Source organism: Passer domesticus, chromosome 1 (genome assembly GCF_036417665.1).
Source record: "Passer domesticus isolate bPasDom1 chromosome 1, bPasDom1.hap1, whole genome shotgun sequence".
NCBI classification, from domain to species: domain Eukaryota; kingdom Metazoa; phylum Chordata; class Aves; order Passeriformes; family Passeridae; genus Passer; species Passer domesticus.
Window position 1 is genome coordinate 101770955 of NC_087474.1, and position 22487 is coordinate 101793441.

At 43.0% G+C, this 22487-nt stretch overlaps 2 protein-coding genes across 9 annotated transcripts in view; one reads left to right on the plus strand and one right to left on the minus strand.

The window, feature by feature from the left end:
• Positions 1-11798, plus strand: part of RIPOR2 (RHO family interacting cell polarization regulator 2) — a 106585-nt gene extending 94787 nt beyond the window's left edge. For all 6 annotated transcript variants that reach the window (XM_064431761.1, XM_064431749.1, XM_064431751.1 and 3 more), the window contains 8 exons: positions 317-485; positions 1918-2053; positions 2939-3100; positions 4081-4239; positions 5283-5485; positions 6918-7001; positions 8883-8973; positions 10169-11798. In XM_064431761.1, the coding sequence (XP_064287831.1) occupies positions 317-485; positions 1918-2053; positions 2939-3100; positions 4081-4239; positions 5283-5485; positions 6918-7001; positions 8883-8973; positions 10169-10269 (1105 nt within the window). In that variant the 3' untranslated portion in view covers positions 10270-11798. The remainder of the gene's footprint in view (positions 1-316; positions 486-1917; positions 2054-2938; positions 3101-4080; positions 4240-5282; positions 5486-6917; positions 7002-8882; positions 8974-10168) is intronic.
• A 2216-nt stretch (positions 11799-14014) lies between these two features.
• On the minus strand, positions 14015-22470 carry GMNN (geminin DNA replication inhibitor). Of its 3 annotated transcripts, none has more exons than XM_064431772.1 (7): positions 22382-22470; positions 21721-21785; positions 19950-20048; positions 19481-19613; positions 18723-18805; positions 18535-18645; positions 14015-16958 (listed from the first exon to the last, which is right to left on the minus strand). In XM_064431772.1, exons 2-7 carry the CDS (start codon positions 21775-21777, stop codon positions 16755-16757), a joined length of 687 nt encoding a protein of 228 aa, XP_064287842.1. In that variant the 5' UTR covers positions 21778-21785; positions 22382-22470; the 3' UTR covers positions 14015-16754. The 3 variants fall into 3 exon arrangements, with proteins under 3 accessions (XP_064287842.1, XP_064287849.1, XP_064287845.1); XM_064431779.1 differs by having other exon boundaries at positions 22404-22427; XM_064431775.1 differs by lacking the exon at positions 22382-22470 and adding an exon at positions 21868-21927.
• Between the last annotated feature and the right edge of the window lie 17 nt (positions 22471-22487).

A 22487-nucleotide genomic window follows, 5' to 3' on the forward strand; every position in this document is an offset into this window, starting at 1 on the left:
TCACAGATGGGAGAAAGCTGTCACCACCAAGGGACAGTAACCACGACAAACCTTGTTGTTGAGGACATCACATCACTCAAGGCAAGCCAGTCAGGGGACAGGTCTGTCCCCTAGATGGGCATGTCCCTCCTGTACTCAGGCAGGGCAGCCCTGCTCCTTTGTGACATGATGTGCCCATCAGCAGGTTTCTGTGTGCTTTCAGCTCTTCTGCCGTGCTCTTTGCTCATCACCTTGTGTGTGAGTGGGGCTGTGGGTGTGTGTGTGCTGTGGCAGCTGCCGGCCCTGCACTGACCTGCTCCTCCCTGCCTCCTCCCAGTTACAGGACGGAACACCCAGAAGCCAGAGGCCACCTGAGCGAAGCTCTCACCGAGGACACGGGCGTGGGCACCAGCGTGGCTGGCAGCCCTCTGCCCCTGACCACAGGCAACGACAGCCTGGATATAACCATAGTTAAGCACTTGCAGTATTGCACCCAGCTCATTCAGGTACCAGCCCCACCTCATTTGGGCATTTATTTTAAAATCATTCCTACCTGTAGCATGGGTACAAGCAGGCTGGCAAGGTCAGCACTGCTCCTGCAGGGCAGTGGGAGCTCAGGGCTGGGACAGACACCATGCTGGGGCAGGATGGTAACACCCTGACCCCAGCCAGAATTGTTTCCCTCGTTTCCATCCTGGCCCGTTTCGGAGCAGACCTGGCACGTGAGCTAAGGGGTGCTTGGCATGAGCTGCCCAGGTGGGCTGAGGGGCAGGGCAGTGGGGGACAGGGTTTGCTCTGGGTTACAAACTCCTGCTGGCTTTGCTGGGAGGTCCTCAGTGGAGTCAGCTCCCAGTTAAAGCAGCCTGTCTTCAGAGGTAAAATGGGAACCCCGTGTCTAGTGTTTAACTGAGCCCCAGATGAACCTGCAGTGTTCAAGAGCAGAGATGAATTTTTGCACATGAGGCAGAGAGATTCTGTCTGCAACAGGCACAGTGAAGGCCGCATGAGACAGCCCCCCTGGGACATCAAAATTGCCAGTTCATGCCCACAACTAGAGGGGTTTTTCTGTAGTTAGTTTTTTTTTTTTTTTTTTTTCAGAGCCCATGCACAGCAAATGTGAATTTAAACATCCAGTAAGTGAGGTCATCAGGGTTTTCCTGACAAATCGAAACATGCTGCAACTTCCTCTTGACAATTATTTTACTCTTCCATCTTAATTAGCTTTATTTTCCCAAAGGCCCATTGAAGCAATAGAGAGCGAGCCTGATTCCAGCACCCTTGGTGCTGAGCTGGAAACTCTGCTGACTCACACTATGAGAAAAAGGGAGGTTTTTTGGTTTCAATACAAGAGTATACAGTAAATATGCAGCTGTGTGAGGTGAACTTGAACCACATCCACACACAAAGCAGATTTGATATGAACATTATTTACATGGACTGCTGAACAAGATGCAGATATCAGCAGTAGGGAGTATTATCAAGGATTAATTAATTAATAAAAATAATAAAGGCACCTAAGTAATTGGTCAAAGCTGAAATGGAGTGGAAAGGAGCAACCTGTGGTCTTCCTCTGTGAGGGTTGTCCTCAAAGTCCATGTTTTGTGAAAGTCAGACTAATATTCTTGCCTAGCTTTAAGTCTTGTGGTGATGGGTTTCTTTAGCTTTGTGGAGTGTGTAAATCAGAAATTTCTTATACAAATGGCTACTTGGATACTCAGGTGTCTGGATGTGGATGTAGACAGCAGTGATGCATATGAACTAGGACCAAAAAATATCCCTACAACAAAAAAAAATTTAAGTTAACAAGATCCCGTGGTTTGAGGCAATGAATTTGTCTTTGCACTTCAGGTGTTTTGGAGTTTTTTTTGTTTTTTCTGAGGCTGGGTTTCTTTTTGGTTCAATGACTCCTTTTTGTCTCTTCCTACTTGTCTTCACCAGCAAATTGTGTTCTCCAGTAAAACGCCATTTGTGACAAGAGACCTCCTGGATAAGCTGTCCAGGCAGATCCTCGTGGTGGAGAATATTGCGGAGATCAGCACTGAGAACTTGGGGAACATCACCTCTCTTACTGATGGTAAGAAACAGCTTAGGGGCTTTCCTTCTGACACGGATTTGTCATGTGTGTCTGCTGAATAATCACTGTGCAGAGCTCACCAGCAGTGCAGGAGATGCCACTGTAGCAAGGGCTGGCTCAGGGTCACCACGAGGTGCAGCAGTCAAGGCAGATGTCACCTACATCTGTCCTCAGCACTGAAATATGCAAGTGAGAGGAGAAAGGACTTCTTATCCAGCCTGATGCGCAGATGATGGACAGATGTCATTGGTGTTATGGGGTGGGGATACTTCCACCTCTGAAGACCCAAATTCTTCTTCCACCTTTCTTTCCTGAGGAAAGACAGGATTTGCATTACAATATCAGAGGCATAATACAACTTCTTGAACATTTTCATTTTTAGTCATCTCTGTGGAGAACTTCTTAGTTATTTTTCTTTTTGCATCTGTTTTAATACTTGGAAGAGTTTGACAAACACATAGTTACCCTCATGTACACTCTGGCAGGATAGGTAAACACTACAAGGTGTATTTACTATACCAGAAAGTTGAGGCAAAAATTGAGTGACTTACTTGAAGCCAAAGTGTAGTGCTAGGACAGAGACCAAACTTGTGCAGACCATTAGTGGTGTTCCCCTAGTATTTTGTGCTATTTAAGAGGAAGAGACATCAATGCTGAGAACTGAATCAGGAGCAGATTTTCTCACATTAGCATGGGAAACAGAAAAAACATGTTACAAACCTGGGGTGGGCACGTGGTCATGCTCTGTGAAGGTAATGGCGCAGGGAGACACAGCAAACAGGATAGGGTGAGATGTTTGCTCCCTGAGACCCATTCTTACCTTCTTTTCTCAAAGCTGATGCTTCCAGCATGGCTTTGTTTCATCATGCATTTTGTCTTCCCCAGCAATTCCAGAGTTCCACAAGAAGCTGTCACTACTGGCTTTCTGGATGAAGTGTACTGGCCCTTCAGGAGTGTATCACACCTCTGCAGACAAGATGATGAAGCAGTTGGATATCAATTTTGCCACCACTGTGAATGAGGAGTGTCCAGGACTTGCAGAAACAGGTACAAACTGCTGCAAAAAAGTGTCAGCCATCAAAATGGAGAACAGTTGTGTACCGAGATTTGTTTTCCAACCCCTCAGAGATCTGTTTGGCCACAGTTCCAAGATGTCATTTGAAAACTAATGCTACAGCTCTTGAAACAGTTTTGGCCCCAAATAATGAAAAAAAAAAAAGTGAGGTCAACAGAAAAGAAAATATTGTTTTAAGGTTTATGAGCTAATCAGAAAGAAAGTCTATTCCCAAATACAGATTTGTAAGTGATTCAGTGAATCAGGAATCCTTCAACTTAATTTTGTGTATTCTATAGAATTCCCACAGCCCATTACAGTTCACTGGGGTGAAATTAATCCACATTCAAGTGAGTTTGTCTGAGCACAGGTTCTTATCTTGTGTGGGATGTAGCACACCTCAAACTCCAGCTATACTGACTAGCTCTCCCTTGGACAGAAGAGGAATGGAGGCTGATTTACCCAGGTGTGGTCACCTGCACTGTGGATGCCTACACAGGGCAGTGTTCTCCTTTCTGCTGCATGCTACCGCTCCCACAGGCAGTGCCTCAGACTAGCTTTCTGCATGCCACACTCGTGCAGGAACATGAGAAATAGCAAAGCCAAATCCTGCCTCTGTGCCCATCTCCCCTGCCTCAGTGGCACTGTGGGGATGCAGCAGGCAGTGCATGTGGAGAGGGGTTTGCGATGCAGGATATTGTTCAGGCAGAAATGATGCTGTATTGATAGCACAGGAGGCTGCAGTAGCCATCTGTAAACTGGCAGAGGTTCATCCTTACAAAGATATTCTCTGCTAATGAGACCCAGACAGGGAGAAGGCCTGTCCAGCTTCTAACCTAACCACAGTTGAGTTTAGAAAAGTATCTGGCCTTGCAGATGAGGTTCTTTCTTTCTGGTTTTGAAGTGGACTGCATAATTTTGCCAGCAGCTTTTGCTGTCACTAACCTATCCCTTTGTCCATGGTTGCCTGCAGTCTTCAGGATCCTGGTGTCTCAGATCCTGGACCGGACGGAGCCTGTCCTCTACTCCAGCATGTCCTCTGAGACCATTACTGTCTTTCAGTATTACAACTACTTTGCCAGCCACAGTGTCAGTGACCTTGGAAGCTATTTGCTGCAGCTCGCAAAAGAAGGTAGGGTATATAAATTCTGCTGGCTGGTTAGGGAGTACCTCCCTGTCCTTCTGAGCTCAACACAAAGCAGTTCAGCCCTGAGGCTGGCTTTTCAAAAGGAGTAGAGAAAAGAGACAAAGAAGTGTCCTGGCTATTAAATGAATGCACCTGAACTGTTGTACATGTCAAGGGAAAGGAGCTGATGCAGATAGACCCTCAGTCATTTCTATTTCCATATTCAAATGGGAAAAAACTGTTTTGAAAGCACCGTTTTTCAGGGAATGGCTGATGATGGTGGGCTGAGCCCAAGGTTTGGGAAGTTGTCTGTGCTCACAGCTTGGATGATGTCTTGGTCTTTCACCACCTGTTATGGAAACACCTTCTGAAGTGCTGAGCAATTCTCAGGGACCAAGGGACGACAGCACCTCAGAGTTTTGCAGGCTCTGCTACCAAGAGCTAAAGAGAGAAGCAGATGCTGCACAAAATGTGCTGAACTGCAGTCCCTGGCAAACCAAGTTTTCTTCTCTATTTGAGAGGGAGTTTGAGGAACCTTGCCTAGTGTTCCTTTTCATTTGGGCATACAAGGGAGCTTTTGCTCAAAAGCCTGGAAGCAAAATGGCATTTCAACTCATCTCTGAAACATATTAGCCCTAGCTCTTGTTGGCAGACACCAATCTATCCAGGAAAAGCTCTCACAAAGATGCTCTGAAAATCAATACACTGGCAAGGATATTTGGTTTCAGTTGTTAAGAGTGAGAATTTACATCTTCCAGCAGAAAGCAGAGATTTGACAGGGGTGCCTGTAGCTCTGGGTAGGTCTAAGTGCTGTACTTGGGCCCATCTACTCATCTCCTCCCTGGAAGAAGGTCTGAGAAACTGGCCCAGCTTAAAACCTAGACAATTCCCCATGCAGACATACTGCCATGCTGCAGTTGCTCAGATGGGAATATTTTTGTATCCTCAGTGTGTGTAGTATAAATCAAGGATTGCAAGCGAGGAAAGGATCAATCCAAAGTACTGAGAGGATAAAGCAAGTAACACAGACCTTTTTCTTGTACTTCCAGCGTCTGTGGTTCAGGTGCTGCAGTCAGTGAAAGATGGAAAACTGCAGCAAAATGTGTCCAAAATAAACTCCAATAACCTTCCACCACAGCAGGAAGTTTTAAGAGCTTTGGCTTTACTTCTCAATGAAAATAAAAATGAAGTCAGTGAGACTGTGGCATCACTTCTGACAGCAACTGCAGAAAACAGGCACTTCAGGGAGAAGGTAAGTGGCGGAAAATCACCTGTCGCATGAGACCTGTTTCATCATGACCTTTTTCTACCTGTATGTCTCAAATATCTGTGCATATAAAATCACTGATCCAAGCTTGATTTAAACTGATCCAGAGGGATATCCTGTCTCGTTTTTCTGCACATGTGCAGGTTTGTTTCTGTCTTTATGCCAGTCTGCTTCTACCTGTCATTACACTAAACAGGTACCAATCAAAACTGGAAATACTTACTGAGTGCTGTAAGCTATCTTCCACACTTCAGCATTTCTGTTGCCCTGTCTCAGACTTGGCTTCAGTCCAAGGCTTCAAGGTAACAGTCCCCAGCACCACCAACACACAAAGATGTAGGTCTCAGATTTTTTTTTCCTAAAGGAGTGTGCCATCTATGGGACTTCCCACCATTTCCAGAGGGGGTGGACTGCCTTGGGCAAACACGGCTCAGTTGTGAGAACTAAGATTTGAGTCTATCTCTGATACCAAATGCAGCAAGCAAGGCCAGGTTAAACACAGAAATTAAAGAGAGGGGAGAAGGAGGAGTAAGAAGAAATTAGGGATTGGCTCCTACCCTTTCATGGCAGGCCTTTCCCTACTATCCATCTTGCTCTCTGTCAGAAAAGAGCAAGAGAAAAGGCAGCTGGAAGAGGAAAAGTGGCAGAAGGAAGGCAAAGGGAAGAGGAAAAGTCCTTGCTTCTCTTGTCTATCAATCCAGTCCCCCCTTTGCTTGCCCTCTCACTTCATCTTCCATTTTTACAGCCTCTTGGTATTTCATACCATCCTTCTCCCATCCCCAGTTTCCTGGTGACAGCATCTCAGGGCAACAGGCATGCATAGCTGATACCTGGTCCACTGCCTGCAGGAAGGACCACAGAGTGGCTTCTGTGAGAGTATTATGCAGCCTCATGCTGCAGATGAATTCACTGTGCAGCTGAGTGCTGCTGAGATTTGCTGCTCAGTATTAGTAGCTACTAATTTCTAGGGTCAAGCAGTCAACTGGTCTAGCAGCTCATGCTGATATTGTAATCATTATTTTAAGTCTCCCTGAGGTCTATACCAACTAGTTCATTATTATCCTTACATTAAAGAGACCATCACAAGGGCCACCTTTGAGATATTAGACTCCAAGGCCCACCCAAAGCTCTTTGGTGATGTATGGTGAAAGGCCTTCAAAGGTGCCAGACTGTGCATCTCACTTTAATGTGAACTTCTCCTCCCCAAAAACTGGCCTGAGACTGCTGACCTATGACTATTGCTCTGGCCTGGACCTGCTGTAGGGAATTATCCTGCCTGTGCCATCCCACATGCTCCCTGTCACGGAGGCAGGCTGCAATTGCTCTCCCTTTAACAGGGTAGCAACACCTCCATGCTCCACCCTTCTCTACGGAGGAACAGACATTTTCATTGCTATTCTTCTTCTTTTGTTTTCAGGCCTTGATTTATTACTGTGAAGCACTAACCCAGCCCAACCTCCAGCTGCAGAAAGCAGCTTGCTTGGCTCTAAGATACCTCAAGGTAAGAGACAAGGAATACACTGTGGTGCTTGGCTTTGCTTTATAAAAAGGACATCTGATAGGTACAAACAACAAAACAGAAATTTCAATAACAGCAGCAGTAGTGTTTTTGTTTTGTGTTGCTGTGCTCCATCCCTTTTCAGATAAAGGGAATGGTTTAGAACCTTCTAAACCACAAACACCTGGGTTCTGTGACCTTGGCAAAGTTTTATCTTTTGCATATCATCTTTTCCTCCCTCTCATATTGACTTCAGGAGACTCAGTTCCACATCACAGAGAAAAAGAAATGTTAGTCCACAAAGTCCTGACTGAGAAGGACAAAAAAATGCTTTCCCAGGATAAAATGAGCTCTAATGCATGTGGGCTGCAGTAGCAGAAAAGAGAGATCACAACTTGTTTTGTGACAAATAACTGGTACATGTGGGCACTACAGCTTCAGCTAGCATCTAGTACCATCTTTGCACTCCAGCCTTTGACAGGATAGAAAAATGCACTTTTGTTTTGGTTGTATAGCTGTGGGAGACAGCAGCCACCCAGGCCTGGCTGGTATGGGACACTGGGGCAAAAAATGTGTTCCATGAGACAGATGCACTTTGGACTGACTATTTCTCTGTCTAATCTGTCCCCTGGAAGGCAGCTCTAAACTGTAACTTCATCCCAGTCACAACTGATGTCATTCAATACATAATCCAGTATTGTTTAACTATAAAAAAATCTTTCCTTAAATGAGAAGCAAGTAGGCATCCCTGAGAGGCAATGGTGAGGGACATCACATCTCTGCTGCATGTGGGTGCAATGGGGTTTTTGAATGCTCAGGAAAACTCAGACTAGGAAGCAGTGGTGGGAACTGGAGCTAGACAAGTTTAACTTGAGCGGTGTGGCTTCAGTGATTCTCATGGCTGGGAAAAAAAGGTACTGAGAGAAAGTGTCATCATTTGGAATCTTCAAAGAAAAGCTGAAGCTGGAAGTTATTACCAGAGATGGAAATGCTACAATGGATAGGTGGCAGGGGCAGTTTAAGCCACAATCAGTTGCATAAAGTCCCACTGAATCTCTGAGGGTTTTTTTCAGATGGCAGCAAGCTCTGTGTTGCTGTGGCCCCATCACTCACAGGCATGAGCTGTAGTCACCAGTGCAGCCTCACCCTGAGTCACACACGAGTGGCCACACTGAAGACAAGGTGGTGAGATTTAATGGCTCTGGCAGCAAAGCCCTCATTCAGAGCATGCAGACCAGGCCTTGTGCCCCTTGGATCAACAGAGCTCATGCAAATACTGACTCTGTGGCTCAGTGCCTCTTCCAGGTGTCACACTGGGGCAGCACCTGCCCTTCCTTTCACTCATCTCTCTCTTGTAATGTTAAATAGCCAGACAGAGACACTATGACAGCTGCTCTCCCCAAAGACCTGACATTTTTGTATCACAGAACAGGATTATTCCTTGCTTTCTTCCCAACAATAGCAGAGGCAAGGCAGAAGTCTGCAAATATTGGTGAGCACAGGCTTGTCATGCTTTATAGGAAACCCATTTGCTAGACCCTTGTCTCCTGTTCATTTCCCTGCTGTACACTTGGCATTTTATGGCCTTGGTCCACAGCCCACCACCTATCCTGCAGTCAGAAGTGGCAGATATAGCTGGTCTGTCAGATTAATAGAGTAGTGCATAGGGTAGGAAAATTAGAAAGGGTCCACACCAGCAGCAGAAAATACACCTCCTCCAAGTGCTTCCCCTCAGGGAAACCCCATTCCTCCTGTCTCCCCCAAAGCCCTTTTCTTGGAGTGGGAAGGACAGTGCAGAGGATGGTTACTGTTTACATGCAGGGTTGTGGAAAAACCCCAGAGTGTCCTGTGTGGTGCTAATGCAGCTCTTTTTGCACTTCCCAGGCTACTGAGAGCATTAAAATGCTGGTCACGCTCTGCCAGTCTGACAATGAAGAGATCAGAAAAGTGGCGTCCGAAACCCTGCTCTCCCTTGGTGAGTTGCCTGGTTTAGAGCAGTGTTTAATTTTATTTTTTAACAGAGCAGCATGTAAGACACCTGAGCCATGTAAATGTGAGACTGTAAATTGAAACAAAACTTTACAGAGTGACTTAAACTAGTCAGAAAATACAGATTCTTAAAAATCATTCATTTTGAAAATGATCTAAAAAAAGAGAAATTGAATTGTGTGAGTCTGGAGGGGGAAGTAGTAAAAGGAAGAATAGCAAAGGAGAAGTTGAGAAACAGAAAGAACTGATAATTAATTTGCACAGTTTCTGGGCACCAGTACTTCAGTGGCACAGAAAAATTGTGGTTTTCTGGCCTTTCAGCTAGACATGAATTTCTACTCCATGGGGGACGTGTCCTTGTGTTATCTGAATTATGCAAACCCTTCAAATATGCTCTCTTCCATTCACCACTTCAGCAGGAATTCAGTCTGCTGTTGGACATGTTATTGCTCAGGCTATAAAACAACTAGCCCAGCGACACTTGAAAACTCTGATTGTTCTGCCATTCTTCTAGACAACATAGAGAGACCATTTTCGGTTCCTAATTGCCAGCTCAACACATTAGGCTCAATGCTGTCTTCGTGAAAGTGCATATAGATGGCAGTAGCTAAGGAAAAAGGGGTTGAAAGACACAATAATATTTAGCAAACATACTGCTTCCTCATTTTCAGCAATATAAAAGTAACTTTGTAGATAGACTCACTTCTTTAAAGTGCCAGGAAGTGGGAGGTGGATAAACTTTATATTTTCCAAGGTTGAAGTGGATAAACATTTACCTCAAGTACATCACAGCAGCGGCTGAGACCTTGACAAGCACAATAGGTCATTCAGTACAACAAGTGTGCAGATACTGTCACCTCATCGCACAAGCCACATCTGCTTTTTGGCTTCTTCTGTTTCTTCTGTTTCTTCTGTTTCTTCTGTTTCTTCTGTTTCTTCTGTTTGGCTTTAGATAACCAAGCAAGTTACATGGGAAATTTAAAAAAAAATAAAAAATTGAGCATTCAGAGCATGTTTAACTTTTCAAAATAATTTCTGAAATTGCCTCTAACAAGATAAAGTTTAAGAAGGGGTAGAAGTTACTGGACAATCAGTACCTTCCAACAGCAGAGAATCTAGTATTTTAAATGTTCTAGGGCGATGACATAATACATTATTATGCTTTATCATTTTGCATTCAGGTGAAGATGGGAGACTGGCTTATGAACAGCTGGACAAATTTCCCCGGGAATTTGTTAAAGTTGGAAGCCGCCGTGGAACTGAAGCTGCCACAGCTTTTTAGATGAAAAAGAACCTGCTACTATTTAACAGGCATTAAAGTAGGATGGAGCTGCACTTCAGTGTGGGGAACAAAAGGAAGACTTTAAAGAATTCTATGAGAATGTTACAAAATGTAGCAATTTACAGACTTCTTCAAGAAAAGCAAAATCTCAAATCCAGCTTAAGGATTCCTATTGGCTCCTTGTTGCAGCTCATGATGGAACAGTTGGATGCTGAGGAACAATACTTTCTTGACTGATTCTGAACAAATAATTTAATTGCAGTTATTCAGCTTCAACAGACTTCTGTGAGGTTTTTAGAATTTGGCATCTCCATATATTTTCCTATTATATTTACTTTCTTGAAGTTGTTGTGAAAGCTTGAGATGTGTGATACTGTATCTAACAAGGACAATCAGGAGGCCACCTGAGCAGGCATGCAAAGTTTTCCCTTGAATCCCAAATGAAGTGTCTGTTGCCATGCAGTGTCCCCAGCCACACTCCAGTGGCATGAAATGCTGCTCAGCTTTCCCAGTTGTGTCTTGGAAATGAAATACAGGGAAAGTTCTACAAGTTTTGCCTCAAGAAACAGCATGATGTAAAGCCAGGGAGGCGTCACTTTGGTGACTCATTCTAAATGCCTCCACTGGTCTTTTATTCCCTTCTCTTGCCCTCCAGCAGCAAACCATCATTAATCCAGCAATTTCTGAGGGGGATCAAACAATCATGTGGGTTTCTGAAAATAAATGAAAAGGTAAAGTGCATTTATTTATTCTGAAAAGAAGGAGTGAATACCACTAATTGCACGAGTCCCCAAAACCATTTTGTCCTGCAAGTTGCAGGCAGGATTGGATTTCGTACATTCTAATTAGAGGAGCATAGTTTCTATAGAGTGATTTCAATATAAAGAACAGAACAAACTCAAGTGGACCTCGGAGGCAGTAATAAACAGAGGGGGAAGTGAATGCACCTCCCCACCCTGCACTGCAAGATTGAAAGACAGCAAGTGCTTCAAACTGTTGATTACAAGCCTTAAGTTAACAGAGAAGGTGAACAGAATTTAACAAAAGAGTGTTCCTGTACTGTGTTCATTATGCATGAAATGCTATTTAGATGTCAATTGAAGTATCCAAATTTGCATAGACAACATAGAAAATATTGCAAACAGTTCACATCAAGAGGAAACCTTGTGAGCCAAACACTTTGGCAGGCAGGGGTAATTTGTTTTGGTTTTTTTACTGTGAATGTTACAAGAATGTACATATCTGTATATTTATAAATATATATATTCTTCCTTTAATTAAAGAAGTACATTTTGTACAGTGCAAAATGCTTACTTGTTTACTGAAGGATATAAACTCTTTTTGCAGAAGGTGAAATAGCCATGTTATGGTTTTTATACTACACCTGTCCCATCAGTTGAATTCTTTCAAGGTGTCCTTTTTATCTGCTTCTTTTTTTTAATTTTTTTTTTTAGTTTTGTGGCATTTGTACTCACCATATTTCCTATCACATTTAAGTTATAATAAAGATTATTTTTAATTACTAAGCACATCAGTCCATATGTATAGTCACCCTTTCCATCAGCAGCCTCTTCACTATCAGGCTCATAGTTTAAGTTCAGAGCAAGCCAGTTTTGTGTATCATTCAAGATATTTAACCAAGAGAGGCTCCACAGGGACTACCAGAAAATGTGCTGGAGAGGCTCCAGGATTGATGGCTCCACAGGGACTACCAGAAAGTGTGCTGGAGAAGCTCCAGGATTGTTACCAAACTTGCACTGATTACTCCTCCCTTCTATGAAGACAGACTCTCCTCAGACAGAAGACTTCTATTTCCCCTTTTCAAACATTCAGGCTTCTAGCACACACCTTTAGGAATGTAGAGCTGCCTATGGAGCAGGGAGCCAAAGCTGCATAGAACAAGGAGCAGCTCACATACAGAGGTACCACATCAATGGAGGCTGTATCTCATCTTATTGTAGTTTAAGCCACCCTTGGAGTTTAATAGTCTAAAGCTGATCTGCTACACCATTGCAACCAGGATTGGTTGTTCACTGTGTTCACTGTTCACTGTTCACAGCTGTGACAGTGAACAGACCTTAAAGCTTCCAAAACCTGATAGCAAAGAAAAACGATCAAACCATCTATTTGTCTCGAAGCTTGTACATTTTTATGCTTGCAGAGCTGACAATGCTGCCTTTTCCTGGCACATTAACACACTCCTTGGTGGAGTAGGAAAAACCAGATGCACAGAGGTGAGCATCACAAGGCTTGTGCTTACCAACTAGTAAAGTTGCAGGCAGGCAGTAATTACAAAAGCTCTTAGGGCTGCAACAAATTACTTGGACAAATTCAAAGGTCAGGGCCACCCCAGGAAAGTATGTTAGGAAAAAGCTCCCATACCAAAGGAGCTCAGCAGCAGTGCAGATGGAAGAGATGGGCAGCTCGCTAGAAGTGCACTTGGGAAAGGGTATACTTACCTTATGCTGTGGGGGTTTTTACTACCCCTGCCATGCTGTCACTGTCTCAGCATTCAGCCCCATAAATAGAAAGCTGTAGCACCCCTATGCTACTATAGCTACAGCAGCAGCATGTTAGGCTGCCCAGTTTCACACTGCTACTGGCAAGGCTGTTTGTTTTATCCATCAGACATTCAGAAAAGCTATCCTCTATAGCTCCACCCTGTCCTGCAGTCTGTGATATATACTTTATAATTTATACTTCATAAATCATGCTTATCAATAATGTGGACTTCAAAATTAGGAGCCAAAAACTGCCAGACACTGTATATTAAGTACGGCTCCCTGCTTTACAGCGGGATTGTCCTGAGGAGAGGATCCACAGCACCCAGCTTCAAATGGCTGCAGTGTCCCCCGGGGGTAGGATAGATGTGTCCTCTCAACAGATCACATTTCATTACAGGCATTTGCCAGCAGGTCAAAAACAGCAGCAAATTAAGGTTCCTTAAAACGCCATTATCAGTTGCTAAACTGCTTTGTGTTATCACAAGTAAGGAAAGATAAATGAATAACATAATAAACATTTTCTGTTAGAAAAAAACCACTGATGACAATACAACTCAGTCTTAAGAGCAACTGGAGTGCTGGAAAAGCACAGCTTTGGCAAAGTTTGCACATCTTAATAAATTCTTAAATACAGTTCTGAAAACAACCTGAGATGGCCCTTGAGGAAAAGTAAATGAATATGCATCACATGTTCTGAACAAAAAATAACCTAAGACTAACTTCATTACTTATGCAGAGGCCACACCATAAGCTACAGCACCAGACAATGCTGCAGGCCCTCACATAAGCAATCCCATGCCAAAAACCAAGTGAGTTTCAGCTGCCCAAACAAGGAGTTATTATGGTCTAATTAATTTCTTCACACATTGTCTTAAGTACAATGGGTGGTTAGAAAAAATAACAATTTTTAGTGTAAACCAGTTATGAGTTCTTCCTCACACAAACAATCCACCCACCCCATGGTTTGCGTGTCCCTGCATAGCTGTTTATTCTTGAAACATCTGACACCTGCAAATGATCCACCTCCCCACACTTTGCTCTTGCATGGGGGAAATTCAGCCCTGTTCAGACATGCACATTTTATGGGAGAAGAGCTAGGACACTGTAGATACATCCCACTTCCACACAGCCTGAGCCTGCTTCAAAGACAAGATTGTGTCTGTACCCTCTGCAGTGAAAAGGAGTCAACATGCTGGTGGCACAAATGCATTTGACTTCTTTGAAAGAAGCACATTCTGTAGTAGATCCCAGAACTGATACTTTTATTGTGCCAGAGTGTTCTCTCTACAACTTAGCTGGATATAAAGGTTGTCTTCAGTGATGCTGCTTTACAGCTGCTACATAGCCATGTTCCAGTGATGAGTTTCCCTAGACACTTAAAATGTCAGATGGTTTTAAGAGAACTAATCACAAACAAATCTCTGTATAATTTCTACACATTTGACAAGCTGTGAGCACATAAATACCAAGTTCCTAGACTTAATATGTAGCACAGTGCTACTGCATGCATATTCAAAAAAGCACTCAAGAAGTTTCAGAACAATAAACAACCTCAATCCTTTTAGAACATTTTTAAACAGCAAGTATTGCAGCATCCTCAAACTGCTGAGAAGAACATTTCCATACATTAATGTCTGATACAATAGGTATAGGCAGTGTTTGGTAGAGGTTCAATGCATCTGTGACAAAGCATGTGTATAGGTTTTATTACTGTGGCAGTTCAGCTCTCACACCTCCCTTCTCAGGCATCACAGATTTTTATCAGTTGATAACAGCAAGCTATCCACTCTGCTAACAAACTGCACTTAATAAAAACACAGTAGTCTTGGTTTAAAACATCAGTATGTATTACTAAGTGGCACATTCCTTTTTGATGTAAAAATTTTCTCTGTTACAGGTGCACCAAATGCTGCAATACATCCATGAGCCTACTTGCAGAACTTCCATTATTTATTTGTACACAGTCTATTTCAACAGAAGGATCCAGCACATGAAGGGACTGTCACCTCTTTTATTTAAATAAAATCAATCCAGAAAAGGCATAATATCTAAACCTAATAAGCATTCTTCTTGATCAACCTGAAGGTAAGAAACACAGATGCAGATACTGCACACAAATTCTGGATTGTCTCTTTCTGGCAGTTCTGTTCCAACAGCAGCACCTGTACTACAGCAGTTCACACAGCAGGAAGTGAAATAGTGGAAAGGTTGCACTTGCTGTCTCACTTTGGTCTGCTAGTCATGCCACAGTCCGTCCTTCCCTTCTACAGCCTCTGCAAATACAGTATGCCTGATGTTTAAAAATAAAGCCACCTCTAAAAAAATTTCAGTTAACAATCAATAACTAAGAACTGCAAAAAACAATTATATCAAAATGAAATTTGTTTCCTTTTAGTAATGTTGGAACTACTTTGTTAAGAAAGTTGCTTAGAATGTGAGATAGGTGAGGTCTAAATCACTTGACAACCATTATCCACTTCTCCTTAACAGAAAACCAAGGTTACTCTACAAAACATTTGCCCAGCACCCAGTTTTGTTTCTTCAAGACAGCATCAGTGCAAGATAGAGGACACACCTTCCTCACCTTTTCATCCTGTGATGGAAAGAAATGTCTAAGCACCCCCTGGAGCACATGTTGGAAGATAAAATCTTGTGCTTACAAAATCCACAAGATATTGTGATGCCTCTTTTTCTAGTTAGCATGCTTGAGGTAAAATGGCAGCCAGGAGTATTATCTTCTACAATGGCTTCTGCCATTTCCTGGATGTCACAACTGAAATCAGTTGTAAAACATCTGTTAATTTATCAACAGCCACAGGAAGTAAAACAGAAGGAATATAAAGGTGCCAATCTGATAGCTCCAGAGTCATTCACACATACCCTGAAGCAACCATCTTTGGTAAGGCCAGAGATCCACAAACCAGGATGCCTCTATTCACTTCTGCCTCCCGAAAGCCACTCAGCTTTAAGCTCCTCCCAAGATATGGCAACAGCCCCCATTGTTAAAGCCTTGTTACAGAACTGCCCCGAGTTCACTCAGTACTGGAAAATCTGTATCCAACTTACTCTCCAGTTCCATCACGGCCCATGCAGATACCAGACAGGGTGCTCAAGGTTTTAAAGACTACTTTCTATTCCTGTAAACCTTTCAGAACCTAAGCACCTTGGTAAAAGGGTTTCTCATCTCTTGGTAAATACCAGAGCAGTACCTTGAAAACAGTTTCCATTCAGAATAGCTCTGAAGTATACGCTGTTTTGTTTCCACCTAGTTTTCAGCGCAGCTGCTACTGGGACTAAGAATACACCACCTTCTCTTCATAAACCAATTACTTAAACTCTCCTTACACAGCTTGCAAAATGCTTCCTTAGAAGGCAGAGAAAATTAATTAAAAAAAAAAACTTTAAAATCGTAAATCTAATCTTTAGATTTTGACTCTAATTACCCAGTAAGATTTTTTGACACCTCACCAACAGCACATACATTTTTGCTTTTTCTTCCACTCTCTATCCACAAAAAAAAAAAAAAACAATTTTGTTCTCCAGAATTCTGCAAACCTAAAAAAACCCTAAAAGCTGCCCAGGCATTCCCCCAAAAAATTTGAAAGTTTCTACAGTTTCTACTACAGGAGTCATAACTGATTTAAACCAAGGATTAACCATTCCCCTGTCAATTAAGACATTATTTTGGTAATGCAAAGATTTATTTATCAATTTCCATGCATCATGTCAGACCAACTGATAAAGATATTTACACAACAGTTGAAATACACAGTATTTGTGCTTTATACAAGCAACTACATGCAGCCTGCAGTAAATTTTCCATGCATTATTCAGATACCCCTCCCACTGCTACATAATTCCAGTTAAAAATGTCAACATCTGTAATGTTCCCACAAGAGTTTCTATACCTGAGGTTTAATATATCCTTTCAAGAGGAAGTCTGCAATTAAAAGCCACATATATAAGCCTATTTAAAGGTTGTCATTCCAGTTGCAAATGGCTTGTTTCCTTTGAAGGAGGATCTGATCTATTCTCCCTTAAACCAGACAATACTTGTGATGGCTCCTCTTCAGAAGGACTGTCTGCCTTGTCTCCACAGTTATGCTCTTCATTTTCCTGTCTGGATTCCTCTAGAGCCAGACTCTCCAGTGTCTCAAGATTGTCAGGTGCTTGCCCAGTTAGCCTCTACAAAGGAACAGAAGACAGTGAATTTAATATTTTTTTCTACTTAACTATGAAATAGTGAAATAAGACTCTGCATATTAAATTAAGCAAACTAATCACCTTGGAGGTCGTTGAAATAATGACAACATTCCTCAGTTACAAAAATCTTAAGACACAAGTTCAACTCAAATTACTACCTCTTAACTTGCAAACCACATTTGCTTTGTTCAGTTTCTCAGGTTCTTCAGTAGGACAGGTTTCATCTCAAGCAACCTAAAACATGGGGAACTGGTTCCCAAGTTAAGTATTTACTATAGCACCCTATAGATTTAATTTTAGAAAAAAATATTGTACAACCAATTTACTCCATTTTTAGTTAGAGATGATGAAACCACATTAAGTTGAGATGAGCTTTAAGACTCAGCAATCTCTAGCACTTGATCAACCTAGAAGTTCCTCACCTAACCTGAGGTAAGGAAGATAAACAGTACTGTAAAGAAACTGGTTTTGAAGCTTCTGGTTGTTTGATGTATCCTTTAAGGCTCACTGAAGCCTCAGGAGGGAGTAGCTTACAACTAATAAGTGATCATAACTCTTGAGAAACTGTAGAGAAGTTTCAAAGTACTTTAGCTCAAGCCCTCAAATAATGTAATTTCTGCCCATGGACATATCACTAACAAGCAGTACTCCCCAAATACCAAAAAAATTCAAGTGTAGCAAAACAGTCTTTCATGGCTGATCTAAACTGCACTAACTGAAACTAACTTGTGTTAGTCTAATTCTTGATGAAGTCCAGTTCTTGATTAAACAAGTTACTTGCAATAATATTTCATTTTGTTTCCACCTCCCAGTCTAGTCATTACAGACTCAAAGTATTTGCCAGGCACCCAGCTTCATGAGAGCTTAATCTCTGCAAAAACAACCTGAAAGCCACAACATCAAGGTTCCATACCTATCTATGTATTTATCACAGCTTCAGAGGCTCTTACAAACAATCCATTCCTGCTAAAGGAGCCATGGAATTAGTGGAACTACTTGCCCCAAGGAATTCTCAGAGGGAGCTGTTGGGAAATTTATGAGTTTATGAACCCTAGAGACTGCATGCAGCCCTTTTTGGGCAGTGAAACTGGCACTGTGCCTTGACAAGAAAATCTTGACCTTAGAGAGCACAGTGCTCCCTCTCACCATTCTACTTTGTGACTCTGTTTCAAGTTTAGTTTCTCAAAGGACACAGCCAGTACCAACCTATGAGGGACATGAATTTAAGTCATCCCAAAAAAGTGCAAAATCAACTCTTCCTTCCTTTATCACAATCTCCAACATGCATTCTGTTAAGAGAGATGTTTTCAGAAGGAGAGATTCAACCTACTATCTTAGTACTCTCATTATTCCTATAGGTTCTAAGATGGGAAAAATTCCTATCCTAGAAGGAGCTTTATGACACTAGAATTAGAGCAATTCTGCAGGAAACAGGTCAGAGCAATTTAAAATGAAGAATCATGTGAGCACATATAAGAAGTCATGGTTCATTATAAATACCTTGGCTGGTTTCTCACTTTTTTGTTCTACAACATTAACTGAAAATTGCTTTAAGTACCTCAATCACGCTGGTCATATAATGCACATGCTCAGCAAGGGACATGAGCTCTTCATTTTCTTCTTTTAGGCGGGCAATTTCACCATCCTTCTGCTCGATTTCTTTGTGCAACTGAGTTCAAATAACATGTTAGAAGAGGAAGACAAGAGCCAGGTAACTTTAGCAGTTAGGCATCTTTGATTAGCTACCTTTTCATTTTCTTGAAGCACTTCATACAGAGCCTTCCTCCTTTCTTCAGCCACTTCTTTCCAATACTGAGATGAAGGATCTCCTGAAGTTAGAGGCTACAGTAAGTCCGATTTCTTAAGAGCACTTTGAGATATTTAACTTGTATAAAAGTATTCTGTGAGCTGTAATACTAAAAACTCACTCTGTATACTGTTTTCAAAGCTTAGTTGTACAACTACAATTAGTGACCCAAGTTTACAGGAAACAGATCCTACACTGCATTAATGGCTGTGCAATGCCTTCAGGAGCTGCCTCAAGGATGGCAGGAGGCTCTGCAAGATGGCCACGTTTGCCAACGCTGCTCTGAATGTGCACTTTGTGGAAGACAGAAGTGTTACTTCCAAGTCACTGTCCACACTGGGCATAATGGCTCTGAGAAACTGCGCACACAACACGCTGTGGCAAAACAGGCTTTCATTTCAACTTAATTATTAGTCACTGGAAAACTTACAGCCCAGCCAAAATAACAAACTACAAGACTCCTTAACACTGCTGCACACAATGCTTCTCAGCTTCTGGTTATCATGAACTCCTTCTTAAACACTAGACATCTATACTTTATTTAATATAGAGGATAAGTATCATCAACTCCTGCTAGACATTATGAAAAACCCACAAAGCCCTTGTCTAAATGACAAAGGAAATATGCTTCAAGTAGCACTCCAACAGCAGCATAGCATTTAAAGAGCAAGAAAACATTTCAGGAATTACCACATACCTTTCATCATGAGATCTTCAGCTTGAATGACATCATTCTCATTCTCTTGCTCTTTGTCCACAGACACCTCAGCTTTACAAGCCTTTGAGGTAACTTTGTTATTCCAGAGTTTCCTTCTGACTGAAGATTTCTTCTGCATAAAACATGGGCAGGTTCAAGTTTAGAGGAACATCTCAGCCTACACAAAAATACAAACTTCTAAGCCTGCACACTCATGACTGCAAGTAAGTCTCTAAGTCCTGATTTCTTCACATTATAGCTCTAGTTTAGACATCTTCCTTAATACCCAAAGAACTCAGAAATTGCTGGGTTTTAATATGGTTTATTAGTAGAACAATAGTAAGCTTGTGCCACTCTAGTTAGCACATTTTATTTTTTTAAAATATATTAGTTTTCAGTTAACAGCTCAGAAGCATTTCCCTATGTCCAGAAATAATTCTATATCTACAGATTATCTTTTAGTTTATACCTCATTACGTCTGCCCACCAGGCTACCGGCTGCTGAAGGCTGGATCATTTTAAGAGTTGGTCTTTGGGCAGCACTGCATGTGCTCTCTGTGAGGTACTTCTGAAAAGACAAAAATGGGTCAGACAGTAGCCACTCTTTTTTACATAAACTGAAAATTAGGAATCCATCATGCTTCCATTAAGGTAACACATAATTCTTCTTCTCAAAAAAAAACAAAACAAAAAAAAACCCACTGTAGCCTATATTAAGGCTTTTGTAAGGAAGGGGATCTAATTATTTCTAATAGAGATCAATCTTAATCACACGAAGCTATGATCAATCCCTGCCTCTTAGGAAACATTTACCTTTCATAAAACAACTTCAGCAGAAATACTCTGATTAGATTTCAAGGCCTTTAGCCGGACCTCTCAAACTTGAGTTTGAGAGCAGCAGTCTCAGACCCTTGGGGACAGGGACAAAAGTGATTGCAGTTGCAAGGTTAGGTGGCAAGGGCACATCAGGCAGCAGCTGTTTTTGTGACTTGCTGACACACCATCAAACAGTGTTCATTTAAACAGATGTGTTACTTTGATTATCCATTAAAATGGATCAAAAATTTCCTTGCTTCGATCCAGACAGGCTATTGTTTTGTCTAACCAGTATGTTTATCACCCTTGCTATCATGCATAAATGCCTCTTTCCTGCATCAAAGCTTTCTGATTGGGTTGGTTACACTGCCACCATGGGACAGCAAACAATGGCAGACGACCAAGCAAGAACAGCCAGGATACAATGCCACACGGGCGTGAGAAAGTCACCGATTCACACCGTGCTTCATAGGACAAGAGCTCGCATTTCCCACGGTAGTTTCTGCCACCAATTATCCTACTGTTCCACTAAAGGACAAACATTAACTGCTGTGGGAACAAGAATCACACCGTGTGTCAGACACTGCTTGCTGTTACTTAGGATTAGAGTTAAGTACACTCTGCCAAGAAATTACTGGCCAATACTCAAGTTAACCCACTGAAAGTGCAAAAAGCCACACTGAGCAATTTATACCCTAGAGACACTATGGCACAAGAGTGCCATAAGTCAGACCTATCAGTTGGCAATTTTCATTAATACCTGCAGCTTCCATTCCAGTCACTGGGTCTCATCATACAAAAACTACTAGCCTCTATTTTACACGCTTTTGTACCATTCTGATTGGGGCCTACATTAAAAGATTTGCCAAGAAAAGTTACTAAGGTTTGCACCTAATCAGTTAACTCTTAAAAACCTAAATCGTTTAAGCATTTCCACCAATTCCAAGGCAACTATTATTCACAAAGGTGACTGTAGAAAGTGAACTGCCTGCTCGAATACTCCAGTTAAATCACGTCCAACACAAGACGGATGGAACTCTTCAGAAGTTCCCACCCATAAAGAACAGCCTACAAAACCCAACCTACAACCCCTAAGCATAAGCCAGACAGATTCAGTAAGCAAAGACACACAGTCAGGACAAACAAACCAAACCAACCCTGAAAAATTAAACGGAGAGACAGTAAGCTCAGTGTCAAAATAAAAAGGACTTGCTGAGCAATAGGGAAAAAAGTAGTCATAAGCACATACACCCAAGCAGGACAGCATGTTCCCAAGTCACAATGTCTGCCAAGAGGTTACTCAAGCCAAATGGACATAAGCCAGGTGGAAGCACATTGCAACAGATCCCTTTATATTCCTTCAGTGGACAGAGGAGCTTGTGTCACACAGAGAGGTGCTAGCTTCAAGCCTTTAAAGCCTATACCTGCAAAGTTCCTGAGGACTTTTCTGTGGTCAATTTCTGTTTCATTTTGGAATTCATGAGATCAACTGCAATAGAAAAAAACCACGAAAATTAATACAGCATCCCTCTACTCCTGAAGTTCGGGCAGCACTAGTTAGAGACCATTACCATTTCGGTAGGATTATCAGCTCTCATGGCTGCCTTAAGCAGCCAGCCACGCACGGCGCGGTCAGCAGGCCCCTCCCGAGGCTGCACCCCAGACACGAGCGGCGGGAAGGCAGCGCCCAGCGCGGAGCGGCCTTCCCGCAGGCTGGCGGGGGTGTCCCGGGAGCACACCCGGGATGGCTGTGGGGAACCGGGCACTCACCCCGGCCCCGCTCCCAGCAGGCGAGCTCGCAGGGCTGGCGGGGGTGTCCCGGGAGCACACCCGGGATGGCTGTGGGGAACCGGGCACTCACCCGCACCCCCCACGCGGCCCCGCTCCCGCCAGGAGCTCGCGGGGCTCCTCCCTCCCCGCGCGCCGCCGCGGCCAATGGGGAACGGCGAGGCAGGAGCCCGCCAACTCCCAAACTCGGCCACGGAACCTCGCGGCCCCAGCCCGCCGCCGATGGCGGCGGCTCAACCGAGACGGAGAGCAGCTCCTTCTCGTCCTTCCCGCCCCTCTCCCTCTGGCCCCGCTCACCCGCGGCCGCCCCCGCACGGACCCCGCGGCGCGCGCCCGCACACACAGCCGCCTTCTCGCGCCCGGCGCGCGGCTATAAGGAGCGCGCCGGTGGTCACGTGACGCG